The sequence below is a fragment of the Euphorbia lathyris genome, chromosome 7 (assembly GCF_963576675.1).
Source record: "Euphorbia lathyris chromosome 7, ddEupLath1.1, whole genome shotgun sequence".
Classification (NCBI taxonomy): Eukaryota; Viridiplantae; Streptophyta; class Magnoliopsida; order Malpighiales; family Euphorbiaceae; genus Euphorbia; species Euphorbia lathyris.
Genome location: NC_088916.1, coordinates 53,987,076 through 54,003,117, shown reverse-complemented (window position 1 = coordinate 54,003,117; position 16,042 = coordinate 53,987,076). Strand labels below are relative to the sequence as shown.

The 16,042-nt window shown below is 35.9% G+C and overlaps 2 protein-coding genes across 2 annotated transcripts; one reads left to right on the top strand and one right to left on the bottom strand.

Annotated features, from left to right (window-relative positions):
- Nucleotides 1–6,351: 6,351 nt before the first annotated feature.
- Nucleotides 6,352–8,603, top strand: LOC136235597 (lysM domain receptor-like kinase 4). The gene has a single exon (XM_066025390.1). The coding sequence runs from the start codon at nucleotides 6,658–6,660 to the stop codon at nucleotides 8,569–8,571; it is 1,914 nt and encodes a 637-aa protein (XP_065881462.1). The 5' UTR covers nucleotides 6,352–6,657; the 3' UTR covers nucleotides 8,572–8,603.
- Nucleotides 8,604–8,810: 207 nt separating this feature from the next.
- Nucleotides 8,811–16,021, bottom strand: LOC136235598 (protein DA1). The gene is made up of 12 exons (XM_066025391.1): nucleotides 15,481–16,021; nucleotides 14,793–14,924; nucleotides 14,489–14,579; nucleotides 12,781–13,003; nucleotides 12,147–12,267; nucleotides 11,921–12,004; nucleotides 11,354–11,473; nucleotides 11,046–11,258; nucleotides 10,512–10,574; nucleotides 10,279–10,397; nucleotides 9,485–9,543; nucleotides 8,811–9,327 (listed from the first exon to the last, which is right to left on the bottom strand). The coding sequence occupies exons 2-12, from the start codon at nucleotides 14,904–14,906 to the stop codon at nucleotides 9,032–9,034; spliced, it is 1,503 nt and encodes a 500-aa protein (XP_065881463.1). The 5' UTR covers nucleotides 14,907–14,924; nucleotides 15,481–16,021; the 3' UTR covers nucleotides 8,811–9,031.
- Nucleotides 16,022–16,042: the final 21 nt, after the last annotated feature.

Genomic DNA, 16,042 nt, shown 5'->3' with positions numbered 1-16,042 from the left:
TTTTTCATTATAAATAGTTCCATTTGTTAGGAATTAGGAGTTGTAATTATTTTAGAGAGAGTTTTTGTAATTCGTTTTTCACCTATCAATTTTTAGTTTTAGTTTTTCCATCTTTCATTATTGTAAAAAACCCTAGCTTTCTCCTTTGAAGAATCCTCTCCACCTCCTCCATCTCTTTCAACCTCCATTGAAGAACCTTCGAAGCTCCGCTCACCGAGAATTGTTCTAGGTCCATCCTTAAGTCCTAGGAAGACGCCTGCAGGGTAGACAGGTTCCCTGAAATGGATTTTCTCATCCTTTTTATAATTTGTTTAACCCTTGATATAGTCTATGAATCCTAGGCTAATTGTATCCCTGTGACAATGTTTCTTCATCTTTAATGATATTATAGCTCTTGTTTTGTTCAATTGGTTTATTTATTTAATCATTGTCTTACGCTTTATTCGATTGGGTTAACTAATTCATAAGTCCAAAAATTAAGTTGACACATATTACGAGCTGAATCTGACATAGTCAGAGCCTAGGAGATTGACGACCTCTTAGTTGATTAAGCCCAAATTGCTGAGCCTTAGAGCTAGTTTCGGCCTTACAAGGGAATCACGAACTAGGGACTTCAGAAGGATAAGTATGGTTAATCGCCTCGAGTACAAATGACTTGGATTAGGTTTTTAATCAATTGACTTAACAACCTATCTTCATTATTATTGTATCACTCCATGTCCCTTCGGGTAATTTCATTAGTGAAAGATCATTTAGGAGTAGAATAACTTAACTAGGAGTAGAATAACTTAATTAGGAGTAGGTTAACTTAATCAAAACCAAAATCAAAACCCCCCAAAGCCTAGATAACACCAAACACCGAGTAGCTCGATACTTGCATGAGTAAATCCTGTGGATTCGATACCTGGACTTGTCCAGATTATTACTTGATAACGACGGGGTACACTTATCCCTTAATGAGTCTCAACCATGAGGCGCATCAATACGCCTCATAAAGGCCAAAGCCTTTATGAGGTTCCATCCGCCAAAGATAAAAGATCTACCATCCAGCCTTGGTCAGCTCAAGGATGGCAGCACACACTTCTAGAAAGAAACTGACATCATTAATAACTAGAAACAGCTCCATAAATGAGCTAACAGCCATACATAAATAATGTAACAATCTTGCATTAAGGGAACATTAATGAAGGGCTTTACTAGTTATTAATTCGCTGGTTACTAAATTTTAGTATAAATAAACATGCCCCAAGGCATTGAGGTACACATTATTCTAACGCTACTTTGTGATTACTGTTTATTCTCTCAAGAATATTACTGACTTTGGCATCGGAGTGTCCCCGACCGATCCCAACGGCGCCTCATAGGGACATAATCCGGTGAAGGAAAATCGACAAGATTTCAAAAAATATACTCTCTTTTTCATTTGATGTAGTGAGCGTGGAGCCAAGATTTTATCATGAATCTATCGACTTTAGAGACGATAATTGTTGGTGATGGTGTTACAAAATCCATCCATCAATCCCTAAAAAAACCAGATATGATGCAACAATGGAACACCCAAGTGTTTTCCTCGAGAAAATGATAACACTAGAGTAAAAAAATACCTAGCTTAGAAGTAAAACATCAGAGATCGCGGGATAAACACTCTAAAGAACAACGACCACTTTCTAGGGTCGCTAGAGATGGAGGGGGAAAGCTATGGGTCGAGTGCACGAACGGTGCCAAAAAAAGGTTGAAAACACAGGTTTTGGCCAAACCCCAATGGATTGATCACAATGGCAATGTGTTAGTAGGAGGATTAAGTCCTGAACCTCCCCACAAGAGAGCTCGTCATTCAAGCTCTGAATCTCTCGTTCATGTGATGTACGACACCTTGAATCAAACTTTTTTTCAACTAACTCAGTACCATATCCCCACGTTGACATTTTAGTACTTATAAGTTATAATGGTACTAGAGGGACACCAAGTCAAACCGACCTCAATTGATATGGGAAGCTTTGTGAATGTGATTAGTTCCCTCAAAAGTTTACGTGTAGATCTAGTAAGAATGGATTTAGTGCAAGTCATATTGATAGATCTCACGAGTCATTCAACTTCGACATATGGCTAGGTGGTATTGGAGTGCCATTTTAGGGATAACAGTGAGACCTTTAGAGGCAACTGTGAATTCACCATATTGGATAAACCATTAGCGTACATGATGGGACGAAAATTTAAGTGGTGAAAGGTTGGGTTTTTTCATTGCTATATTATTTCTAAAGTCTACTAGTTAATTCTGCTCGTATTTCTAACGAGTGATCCAAACCAACTATTACTCTTTATGAGTGAAAATGGAGATGACACAATAATAAGAAAGTTGAATCAATAATCAAAACCTAATTAACAATTTAACATTCATGCATAAATAAATTAGGGGTTGAACCAATTTATCCTATGATTGTTCTTAAAACGTGATTCCATAACTGGGTTGTAACTAACTCAAATGGTTCGGGAAGTAGGATCCGTTTACCATGGTGTTGTCAATACCTACGAATTCTGGTATGAATACCGTTAAGACTCTCATAATATGACTCAGGTTAATATGAAGATTTATGAAAAACTCAACCACCAAACCTAACATATACAAATATCAAAATCATATAGAGAGAGATGAAATTAAAATCAAATTCAAAATTAAAGATGGACAAGAATAGTAATGTTTACAACCAATTCAAATCTGAAAAGATCTTACAAATTAACTAAGGACAAATGATAGGAAATCGTCATTGGCACTTTGCCAATTTGAGCAATAGTCGTTTGAATCGGAGGAGAAACTTTGATTGCTTGTTGAAATTGACGGAGTATTGAAAGCTTGAGATGGAAGATAAATATGGAGAAAGTGATGGTTACTTTCAAAGGAAAGGGTAAAGGCTAAAATTTATCTTTAGATGCATCAGAAATGAATAATCTAAAGTCTTTAAATAGAAAATTAAACCTAAATGGCACAACTATGATTACACAAGTAAAATTCGCAGAAATCACGCTAGGTCGGCAAGATGCAAATTTCAGCTCGTCGAGCTGGGAGGCAGAAATCGGAGTTGGGCGACAAAATGGGCCAGCTCGATGAGCTAGGAGGCAGATATTGAAGTTCGGCAAGAATCTTTTTAAATCTCAGTCAGACATTCCTTGATTGTCTTAATCTCCTTAAAATCTGTCAAATCTTATGAAATCATATTAAATCTATATCCAATCATCAATTAACTACCAAATTTTCCTCCATTAGTCAAACAATGAAGATTTGGTTAGTTAATCCATGATTGGGCACACATTAAGCTCCAATTTATATATATTATCATCATTTTAGATAGGGTTTTATAACATAGTTTTATCTCCTTTTTCTAGTTTTCTATGTATTTTCCCTGATTATTGGTGACTTCTGCCTTATTATGGTCTTGATTAGAGTTTTAAGTATTTCAGGTAGTTTTGGGCATTAAACGAAGTAAAAAGACAAAAATCAACATGTAACTCGGTGAGCTACTTTATACAACTCGACGAGCTACATCACTTACTCGATGAGTAGTTCTAGATCAGAGTCAATGAAGGAAACTTAAGTCAAAATCGTAGAAAAGCGTAATCTAGTAGCTGCTCGACGAGCTACGACAGAAACATGTAGTTGAACTTCATCATAACTCTACCTAAAAGAGCTTGGTCTTATCCAACTTTTATAACTCTAATCGGACAAAAATAAGACTAGAACCTAAGGATCATGACGCATGTAACTCTCTTACTATGTACAACCAGTAAGCCTACGACGGATTCTCTTACTCTTTGTCGGGTGCCCTATCTTCCATCCGTAGACATTTCAACATCCTGATGCATGGCACAAACTCACCGCTATTTATTGGGTCTGTTACAACAGGATGTTCCATTACATGGCCCATTATATATATTCTTCTAGATGTAAACTTGGTTTCTGTTTACGTTATAAATTTTGTGTATAAATTTTCCAAATAGATATTATGCATCATGCTTTCGGTAATTAAAATCAATGAGAAAATACTTTCTCCTCATTCAATTCTGTTTGAAAACTTATTATCACTTTTATTAATTTTATCTGTTTGTTTTAGTTTTGCGGGTTAATTATAAAAATGAGTCAAATGGGAGGCCTATTTACATATTTAACTCATTTACTCAACCTACTACATATCTAGACTGATTTTGTATGACTTTCCCATAATACCCTCAATATTTACGCGCGTCTCGCCCTCTCCCGTCTGACTTCGCAGATTCGATATTATGCGAAGCTTGCGAAGCTAATGTTTGGGTTTACTTGATGAATTTAATTAGCATATGCGAAGCTTGTGAAGCTAATGTTTGGTTTACTTGATGAATTTAATTAGCATATGCGAAGCCTGCGAAGCTAATGTTTGGTTTACTTGATGAATTTAATTCGCATATTCGAAGCCTGGATGTGTTTTGAAGCTAATTCGCGAAGTGGTATATAACAAAAAATGTCAAACAACAACGGATTCTAACATTAAAATCATAACATTATCAAAATTTACAACAAGATTGCCACAATAACAACATTAAAATCATAACATTATCAAAATTTACAACAAGATTGCCACAATAAACTCCTAACAAAGTGAACCTAACTAATCCGGTACCAATTCTGAAGCGGATGAGTAATTTCTCTCTCTACAGGAAGTCCAAACCTTTTGAGATGGACGTGTCCCATGGTGCACACCAAGATTGGTACAATCTCTCCTAATCAACCATTTTAGGAGTGAATGTGCCAATCTTGAGGGAAATTTCTCCCTTTACAGGAAGGAAAGTTATCTCCCCTGCATCCGAGGACGCCGCCTTCTAGAAAGGGATGTTATGTAATCAACCGCCTTCAGAAAAAATTAATCGTGTTAGGCAGGGAAAAAGACGATTTTGGCTTCGCGAAATGAGGATTAGCGAAGCATGCGAATGTAAATGTGCAGGGAAAGAGGTGATTTTACTTCGCTAATCGATGTTTTCGCGAGGTATGCGAAACCTGAAACGTGACGATCTACGTCGCATAACGATGCTTTCGCGAAGTCTGTGAGTCAAATCATGAACTTTTATACTCGCAGACTTTGCGAACTAATCGATTCACGAAGTAGATCGTCACGTTTTAGGCTCTTTCTCTTCGCAGATCTTCACAAAATCATCGACTACGCAAAGTGTATTCATGAAAAAACGCAGAAAAAATAGCAGATACTTACATTTTTCGCGCCTTTCACTCTTAAAAGCGATAATAATAATATGATAAACTGGGAAAAACGATGGAAATAACGTAGAATAACCATTTCTTTGATGGTAACAAGAAGAAAGAAACCAAGTAACGAGCAGGAACAGGAAGATGAAGAATCATGGCTTCATTTTCTAGGATTAGGAAGTTGCAGAATCAAGAGATGAAGAGAGGAAAAAGAGAAATTCATTGTGATTTGGCGAAATGGTGCAGATTTCGTGCAATTTAAAGGAAGATAGGAAGATCAAAAGTCTTCAAATCATTAATGGAGGATCAACTTTTTGCGTAACCAAGGAGAAGGGGGGGGGGGGGGGGAGCGGCGTTCGCTTTGTAGGAAGGGGAAAGGTTAGGGATATTATGAAAAAGTCACACACAATCAGTCTAGATATGTAGTAGGTTGAGTAAATGGGTTAAATATGTAAATGGACCTCCCATTTGATCTAGTTTTGTAATTTACTCTAGTTTTGCAGCATCTGTATTTTATTTTCCCAAGGCTAGAGACTAAAAAAGTTATTTTAATATTATTTCATTTAGAAATGAGCATTTAAAATATTAATTACTTATTTAGAATTATAAATATAAGTCCCATTTATTTATAAGAAAATATTATTTTGAAAAATATTAAGAAACAGAACTTTTTATTGAAAATAAAATATTTTCGGATATTTGGATGACACTGGAAAATACTTTACGGTATTTATTTATGTTATAGGAAAATACTTTCACGAACTTAAATATATAATGTTATATTGATTTATAAATATATTTTATATTAAAAATTATATATTATAATAAGCGGGAAAAAAAAGAAAATATGAAAAAAAATGAGAAAAATGTGAAAAACAGTAAAAATAGAAAAAATATGAAGATGAAAAAGAAGAGCGAAAAACGTGAAAAATAAAAGAAATACGGAAAAATTTTGAAAAAGGGAAAAGTGTGAAAAATAAAAACGAAAAGAAATCTTCTTTTCACCCACGCTCGGAAAATATAGCTGAGTAATAAATTATGAAGTAATAGAATTTGGGCTTGTACAGAGAGGGATTATTGGGTCTTGTTGTGCAACAGCAGCATACGTATATCACGGGCCAGCATAATCTGAATTAAGTAACTGCAAATACTCTCATTTGTTGACAAAGAATCTATGTCTGAAAACATAACAACACAAAAGACTTGATCTAGTCAATCTTCCTTTTTCTTCTCTTAAACTAATACAGATATTAGGCCACAAATTGCGCGTTTTGGAGCTTCCTTTTGTACTCCTCCTGATGAATTAATGCTCCAACAAGTCAAATCAAACTCTGTTCAACTAATCCAACTTTTTATATTCCTTAAACTGCTTATCCCTGTAACCACCCTTCTTCTTTCTCACCCCAAAAATTACTTCTTTTCCAAATTCCATGGACCACTTGTTTCTTAGCTTACTCTTAATTCTTTTCTTCACTTCACTAGCTTCTGCTCAGCAAAACTACTCAGCAAGTTCTGCTTTTGACTGCAACACCAGTGAAGACACTGGACCTTCTTCTGCACTTCTTTACACTTGTAATGGCCACACCACAAGCTGTGAAGCTTTTCTAATCTTCAAATCTCAACCTTTTTATAACTCGGTTCCTACTATTTCATCCATCACTTCTACAAACAAAGAAGAGCTTGCAAAGCTCAACCAAGTTACGCCGCAGTCCGAGTTTCCTCTAAACAAAGAGGTGATAGTTCCTGTAAATTGTTCTTGTTTAGGCCAGTATTATCAGGCCAATTCTACATATCGTGTCAGCAATGATTACAGAACGTATTATGTCATAGCTACTCGAATGTACAAGGGACTTTCGACTTGTGCTGATATCAAGAGAGCGAATACACACAGCGAATTCAATTTGAGTCTTGATCAGGAACTGCAGGTACCACTTCGTTGTGCTTGTCCTACACTTAACCAGATTAGGAATGGAACGAATTTTCTACTTACTTATCCTGTTAATTCCGGTGATTCGATATCTGATATAGCTGATAGATTCAATGTAAGCTTAGAGATTATACTAGATGCAAATGGTTTGGGAGAAAACTCTGTGATTTACACGGAAACAACGATTCTGATACCTCTTGCTACTAAGCCTACCAGTTTGAATACTGTAGTTCACAATGAGCCGCCAAGCATGCTGCCTTCCTTGCCTTATAGTCCTGAAAGTAAGAGATCGAAGCGAAAACTATATGAAAGGGTTGGGATTGCAGTAGCTTGTTTGTTTCTACTGGCGATCGTTCTAGCTATTCTGTTTCTGTTTCACAGAGAGAGTAGAAAGAGGGTGCCTGAAAGCGGTGCTGAAGTTAAACAAGGATTTCCTGGAGATCTTCGTGTTGAGATTGCAAGCGTTGAGTATACCCTGAAAGTTTTCGGAATTAAGGAGGTAAAGAAAGCCACTGAAGATTTCAGTTCTAAACACAGAATCAAGGGTTCTGTTTACTGGGGTGAGTTTAATGGAGATATTCTAGCTGTAAAGAAGACGAGTAGAGATGTGTCGAAAGAAGTGAACATTTTGAAGAGGTTCAACCACTTCAATTTGATCAAGCTTCACGGTGTGTGTGAGAATCTTGGTTGTTTCTATCTCATTTTCGAGTACATGAAAAATGGTAGTCTACGAGAATGGCTATCGAGGCGTGAAGAAACCGGAAGTTGGAAAAAGAAGATTCAGATTGCTCTTGATGTTGCCAATGGACTTTACTATCTTCACAGCTTCACTGACCCTCCATGTGTGCACAAGGACATAGACAGCAGCAACATTTTATTAGACAGAAATCTAAGAGCGAAGGTTGCAAATTTCGCTCTTGCAAGAGCAACAGCAAGGGGAACAACAAACATTGCCACGACAATGCATGTTGAGGGGACTAGAGGTTACATGGCGCCGGAATATTTGCAGACAGGGAAAGTGTCTCCGAAAATGGATGTCTATGCTTTCGGAGTGGTGCTTCTGGAGTTGATCACAGGGAAGGATGCTGTCTTTATACAGGATGGAAGTGAAGTACTACTTTCTGCAGCGATCATTTCAATTGCGCAGAAAGAAAATGCAGAAACAGACCTGCTTTTCTTCATTGATCCTGCTCTCTGTCGAAGCCATGAAAAAACCCTGGCTCTACGACTTGCTAGAGTAAGTATGGCCTGCTTGACAAGAGAACCAGCAAGGAGACTGGCCATGGAAGAAGTAGTGTCTCTGCTGTTGAAAATTCAAGCAGCTTCAGAGAAATCAGACTCACTGGACGTTAAATCTGCTGATGTAGCAGCACCTCTGTGGCATTCATCAATTGGAGAAACAAATTTTGAGAGATGAATTAATTTCAATGTAGTAGTTCTTAGTACATATTTCAGGACCAATGTTTTAAATGTGAATGTTCATCTAAAATGTTGTAGTTTTTATTCTACTGAGCAATAAATCTGCAGATCTCCATTCTTTTGTTGAGCAAACAAATTTCTGATAAATGATTTTGACTCGTACTTCCAAAAAATTATCAAATATTCGGTGAAGGATTAGCAAGATCCTTATACCAGAATTAAGATTGACACGAGACAGAATGAAAAGAATGAATATTTCTCATTAAAATGATATGAAACATTGCTATATTCAGTTCAATGGCATCATAGCCCTGAGACCTAAAAAATATGGGCACTCCTGAAAACTGCCTCTCTAGTGAATCAATCTATGTGCAGTGTGCTTGGGTCATATGGGAGAAGAAGACGAAAGCTTCGTAACTGTGTAAATTAAAAAAAGAAAAAGTTGTATTCCGACATCTTCAATGTGGAAACCTCCCTGTCATTCGAATATGTTCAAGTGTCTTTTCAAGGCCATACTTTTGCACGGCTCGCTGGCCCATTCTGAATCCATCTCCATATACTGGAGAAGTGTCAGATTCAATTTGATGCTTGAAAAAGTCTCCAAGCTTTCTCTCAAATGGAGATCCTGTGCCCCGTTTTGAAGATCTGGAAGCAGAGGAAGACGCAAGATTGAGATTGAGCTGAGTCTCCAACCACATGTGCGCAAGCACCTGGCAGATACCCTCCTCAACGTCTTGACTCAGATGTTGGAAACCTTAAACAATTCAAAGAATAAAATGAAGCTCAGGATCACCAAAATACAGTCAACAATTGGGGTATCCTTTTGTCTGAAGAAATTGCTATCATATATTACCACAATTTATGTGAGTGCTAAAAAGAATATGAACTAAAATAAATATAAATATAGGTACCTCTAAGTCGCATCCATGCATGCATCATCTCATGAGCCAGAATTGATCCAGTAAGCAACCTGCATGAGAAGATATATCAAGAAACACCCAACTAATAGTTACATATCCAAAATTAATAGGGGTCGTGCAAGATACGAGGAGTAATCTTAAAACCTGCACATGTCCAATATAGACCCCGCTTTTTCTTGACACAGTGCAACTCGTATTTAGTTGAATAGTTCTAAAGCCTATTTGTCGCAAAAAGTTAATATGGATAAGTTCAGGGTCCTTTTCATACTAGCAGCCATATGCAAATAACTAACAGAATCACTTGTTAGCTGCAATAGATGCAATGCAATTAAAATAAATCAAAGGAAAAGGTATCTGGGTGATATTTTTATACTCTATCGCACCTAATTAATATTTCAAGGGACACTGCAATAACATGTCCCTTAAGTTGTTACGTAAATCTCATGGTATAAAGTTCGTTTCATTCATCGGAACTCCCAAAGATCTGTATGTTCCCTTAATAATAACTCAGCATTTTCTGACTCAATTCTGCTCTGTTATATAGTATTTTGCATGATTTTAACGTTTACATGGGTTTATCAGATGGACTTCTTTCAATTTTTTTTACCAAGACAGTATATTCTTGTTTCATTGCTACTCCACATGCTCGTTTCCTGTCATAGTTCTTGTTATAACCAGTGCTTTTATTTACTTGCAACTCATATTTCATAGAACAACAAATTTATATTGTTTACTATACCTTCGGTAGAAGTTGAATAGCAAAAATATCTAAACATAAGATATACCTTGGGAGGCCAAACAATATGAGGATTGCTGTCACTTCACAACGGCGTGTCAATTTGTAAGGCTCTGTGACCAGTCCTGAGGATCGGCTTCCTGCCCCAAACCTTGGCCGTCTTAATATCTGATCATTCAAAGCCGTTATGATACAAATTTCCCACCAATAAACACCTAAGTGCACCACAATCCATTCCAATTAAAAATGCCCAACAAAGGTGTTGAAAGAAGCATTTCTTACCCGACTGATTGTTTGTTCTTCAGAAAGACAAAGTCCCCTGGTTTCTGGCATGTGGTAATGGCCCTGCCCAAGAAATAATCTTCAAAATCCAGCAATATATATATATAGCGAAAAAAAAGACCTGATGGTATAAAGAATTCTACTTAAATAAGTAAAATAACGTTTGTAGCTTTGATATAAGCATATTTTCTCTTTCATAATTTTCTAAAACAAATGTGTCAATGTCATACTTCTGCCAGTACCTCCTGGTCCGAAGATTGTCATACAACTGTTTGATTTCATACAAAGTAGACAAAACTGGAAACCCATAATTATTTAAACTCCAATTTTAGTTTCAAAAAAGATTTATAATACACTTGACATTTTCTCCAATTTGTTTCAAGTAATATAAGGTTACGGCATTTTATGGAACTCAGATGGATATTTTCGAAAGAGCCAAAGGTTTGACTTCATGTCCAACAAGCCAATAATCAACAAGTAAAATATTTCTTGTCTCTAGAAACATGAAATGTAAATCAGCACATTTTCCCTTACATTCTTCTCCCCCTCTCTAGCTTCATTCAATGCTTGTCTTTCAACCAAGAGAAGCGGGACATGCTGCTCCACTCTCATATTCAAACGTTCATAAAATTCTCGTATATCAAGATGAAGGGGTTCACATTCATTTGTATCCATTACTGCAGAGTCAAGGCACTCTAGGCACAGCTTCCGACCATCATTAAGTGGAATATATCCAGTCTCCCGAGGCTGCATGTTTTGAAATTTATATTTTGTTACGGAATGATATCGTCAGAGCTTTACCCATAAAGTTTCAACTTTCAACTAAACTGTATTCTACAAACCTCCATTCGCTCACAGCTGCAGCACCGAGGAGTGCCATCATGTTCGTGAGAGGGGCAATATTTCTGTATCCAAAAAGGATGAGCTCTATATTCAATAAGACCAGCAGTATTTGTTGGAATCTGTCAGAAGAAATATATATATAATCAATAACAAGTCAAAGACTTGAAAATGAGTGGCATGATTGGACACGACACAGCGAAAACTAAAGAAAACCCTAAGAGTTGTTGAGCTTGTTGCATTCCAATTTACGCAAAACCTCATCCAAGTAACTAGAAATAATCTTTTGCTATTGGCAATAAATGAATTTGTCTAGACAGGGAAGAGAAAACGTAAAGGAAACAAAATGTTGAAATGTGCAAGTATCTAGTAAGAATACGGTAGTTTGCTGTTATCTGATCTAAAATATAAATACATATAAATACACTTTAGATCTCTTATATAAAATAATATATTGAGATGTTCATTTTACCAAAGTTTGAGTATTTGACTGTGAAAAGAAAATTCCAACCCTGGCCTGATGCAAACAACTATCCAAGATTGAAATTAATATGGGAGAGAATACTTACAAAATACTTGCAAACATCACATTTTGGATGGTAGCGTTCCTTGTAGCAAGATTTATGATAAGGGTAATTCCCAGTCATAGAGAACTGCAGAAGAAAATATGTGTAACAGTTCAAACCAACTCCATCAAAACAAAATTTTTAGTTATATAGTCAATGATGGAACAACAATGTAGTCATTAAAAAGGAAAAAGTTGTATTGGCAGCTCGCCAGGATTCTAGTTTGCACCTCATTATCAGAAATTGGTAGGTTGCAGGCATGGCACCGGAAACATTCTGGATGCCAAAATCCATTAAGACAATTCAGAAATCTTCCATGACCGATCTCAATATTGCAACCAGAACAAATCCTGCCAAATAAAAGGACAGCATTCTTGTGTCATCCTCCTCACTTATGCATACAGACTTATTAACCAATGTAGTATTTAAAAACCAGGAAGGAAATATGAACCACCCGAGAAAAAAGAAGGTTATCATACAGCACAAAATAGTTAATTCATTACAAGAAGATTATTCAATTAGTGATTTGATAACCAAAATATGAAATGAAACTAGAGTATGAGTTAAAAAATTAACCACCTTTTCAGAATCTTCAATTGAAATTAAGGACCTTAAAATAGACAAAGAAGGGAATTGGAATGAAGAAGGTAACAACTAACAAACCATAAAAATGTAGGTGTGAGCTGTTTTTTCGTCACTTTCCTAATGGAAGGAGGTGGGGAAAATAATGGTGAATGACATAGATACAATTGATGGTTTCTCAGCAGCATTTAACAAGCATCTATCGGTAGATGAATGAAGAAGAAAGCAAAACAAATAATGGAACTGCTTAAAAAAATTATTCAGAAATACAATGAAGGTACCTATATCCCATTGGAAAGTGTACTGGAATAGGTTGATAAATATTTCCTTGATATGCGTTTCCGCTTGCATTTCCATTCCCATATCCATTTCCATATCCAGGTCCATGACCATGTCCATGTCCATGTCCATATCCATTTCCATATCGAGGAGGAGATTCAACATTCAAGCTTTCTTGTAGAGCTTTGGCGAGTTCTTCATCTTCTTCCAGTTGACTCTCATTATCTATCCAGTAATTGAGAAACATAAACTTTTAGATTGTAGCAATCATTAGATAATGAGCTGCAGAGTATAAAAGAATTTCAAAAAATGGAGAGAGAGGGCTCAATTGTTTATTAGCCATTCTAACAATTGCAAAAAGTTTTTACAGTTGAACGTAGAAGAGACAGACCAATTGTTGACATATCAAAGAATCACATTACTGTAAAAAATGAATCTAGGACATCGATAATAAACAAAATGCATACATGATAGCAGGTACAAATATCTTTCTTCTTATTGATGAACCTTAAGTGTGTCTTAAGAGCATCTCCAATAGAGGGTGCCCAAAAGAGTGTCAGCTGATGTGGCATCAGGTTTGGCAACTTTTAAGGGGTGCCCACTATTGGAGTGATTGTGGGTGCCAAGGAAAGTTGCCAATTTTTGGCAACCTCTTGGCAACCTTGTTTATTATCTTTTAATATAAAATCTGTGGTCCCTCTCCTAGAAATAATAAAATCTGGAGCCTTTTATTTTTAATATTTATAATAAAATAATAATTTGTAGGATTATAATGGCAACTTTTTAAGCAACCTCTGCTGGAGCATTTTTTAAGTAAAGGTTGCCAAAAGTGATGTGGATGAAAGAGACAATAAAATATTATATTTTGGGATTATGTGTTAAGTTTTGGCGCTATTTTAGGCACCCTCTATTGGAGATGCTCTAACTAACTTCCTGACAGATGGAAGACCAGCTTTCACATTTTCCAACACTCAAAGCAGATGCAAAATTGAACAAACAATAATACCTACATTGTAAAAGACTTCTGATTACAAAATTATAATCATATAGCTTGTTTTATATCAATATAGATAGACACCAATAATTAAATTGAAGCTGCAGCATTTTGATTACAAATCCTATAGCATTAGAAATGCTGTATTAACAAGTTATACAAGAGCAGTAAAATTTACAGAGAGAAACTATGAAGTAGCATTTCTATGTGAAACTCCAAATGGTTGTCATGCATGGAAAGGGCATACAATATGTCTCGTCTTGGGACGAAAGCTAATCATTTTAGCACAATGACTTAATTTTGCGGTTTAAACCTTTCAATATATTATTTCAATTGAGAAAGGGACTGCCAATAAGTCAACCCAGTACCAATACAATAGGAAGTAAGAACATGAGAGTAACGGCACTTATCATCAGTTAATTGCTGAAATTTCTTTAAGAATGTCATTTGTTGATTTTAGATGAATATATTTGGAATGGTTTAAGTAAAATTCCAGACAGCAACACAGAACAATGCAATAATAATAACGCATCTCATACATATCACTCACTCGTCACAATTATTTCTCTGGAAGAAACAAGTATTCCGAATGTCAAGGAAATGTTTTAGAAGGACTAGTTTGCACAAAAGGATGCAACAGTTGAAGCACAATCCATAGCAGTAATTCTTCAACAATACATAAGAACTAAGATCAGCATCTAACAGACATTACTTACTAACAACAGTTCTTCCACTATGATTTTCCTCTAGAAGGGATAAAGCTATAGCACGGTCAATCTCTTCATTCTCCTGCTCTGACCATGAAACCTATATCCACGACCCAAGCGAAAATAAGAAAAGAAAGATGGAATCAGGATTAGCATTTTAAAAAAAATCCACAGAAATTTTTATTTTCTTGATAGTAGTGAAATTGAAGTAATAAAGGTGGTTATTCGCATGTCCCGACTTAACAATCTAATGCAACTACAAAGAAATACAAACATATAATATTGATGGCAAAGAAGTGGTCTTGGTACATACGCCTGAAGTAGAAGGTGCATAATAATTAGAATTGTCTTCATAGTTCCCACGGTAATGACCTTCTGATAAATTATGGCTGGAGCCTTTAAAAAATTTGCTAAGCCATTTGCTCATGGTCGATGAAGTTCTTACCTGAAAGATAGCATTCACACAATTATCCCTGATTGCACAAAAATATCATAATCTTAGCTCTGGGACCTGCTTTGAACTCGAAATTAAGTCTGGAACTAACTTTACATAGGTGACAATGTTAAAGATTATGTAATCAAATACAAAGAAAAATGTAGTTGAAGGCAAATCCACAAGTAACTGATTATACAATAACAATGTAAATGGGTTGCCTAGCTGGTAGCTACCTAAGTATCCTTGCAATTCAATAAAATCTCAACAAGGGCTAGGATAATTAACTCTGCAATCCTATTAAAAATTTACATTCTTTTAAGGATCATCAGAAATTATAAACACACTATAGAAAGCAAAATCATCAACCAGCACTGAAGAGCCCAGAACATTTCAGCTACAAATATATTGCATAATATCAAAACTTTTTATCATCTGAAGTCAATATGCAGATATAGAAACTGCCACTGCTGCCGCTCAACATGCCCATCAGATTCACGACATAGAACATCTTGTATTGGTTTCCAAATAGAGAGATAAAGAATATAATGCAAGAGGAATGACTCACCTAGAAAAGATATAGTCGAAGCAGAACAAACCCAGATCAGATGAGATCCCAATCAGCACAGAAGACACAAAAATCGAAGGAAATGCTCAATCTTGCTAAGAATAAAACAGTTTTGAACTCCTTCTCTATCTTCCTGTGCAGCAATTTACAATCATCTATTGTACAGACGCAGAAGCAGAAGCAGTTGTGTAAAATTGAGAAAAGAAGAGGAGAGTTCACGTGTAAGAGAGAAAATAACAAGAGAAAGACGCTAAGAATGTAGGTTAGGAGTGCTTGAATTGTACGCAAATTCAAAGTCAAATTTGGACAAAAAACGGTGAAAAGGTGTGAGATTTATACCAAATTGGGTTTTGACGATGAAGGAAAGATCATCAAAACCCAATTTGATGGGTAATTAAGTAATAGGAATTGGGATTATAAGGAAGATATATGCATATATTACCCTGTATTCGTCTACAACGACACCCCAAACCAAAACAAGATTCTCTGGGTTTTGGAGACGCGTATAACCACAGCTAAATCTATGCCATTTTAATATTCTCTCTTTCCGCTAATTATAATA

Excerpts from the sequence above, each read along its gene's own strand:
- LOC136235597 (XM_066025390.1), top strand. The coding sequence starts at position 6,658 with ATGGACCACTTGTTTCTTAGCTTACTCTTAATTCTTTTCTTCACTTCA.
- LOC136235598 (XM_066025391.1), bottom strand. The coding sequence starts at position 14,906 with ATGAGCAAATGGCTTAGCAAATTTTTTAAAGGCTCCAGCCATAATTTA. Across the intron at positions 10,575-11,045 it reads CTAGAGAGGGGGAGAAGAAT|GGCCATTACCACATGCCAGA; the intron begins GTAAGGGAAAAT and ends TTTCTTGGGCAG. Across the intron at positions 9,328-9,484 it reads TGCATGGATGCGACTTAGAG|GTTTCCAACATCTGAGTCAA; the intron begins GTACCTATATTT and ends GAATTGTTTAAG.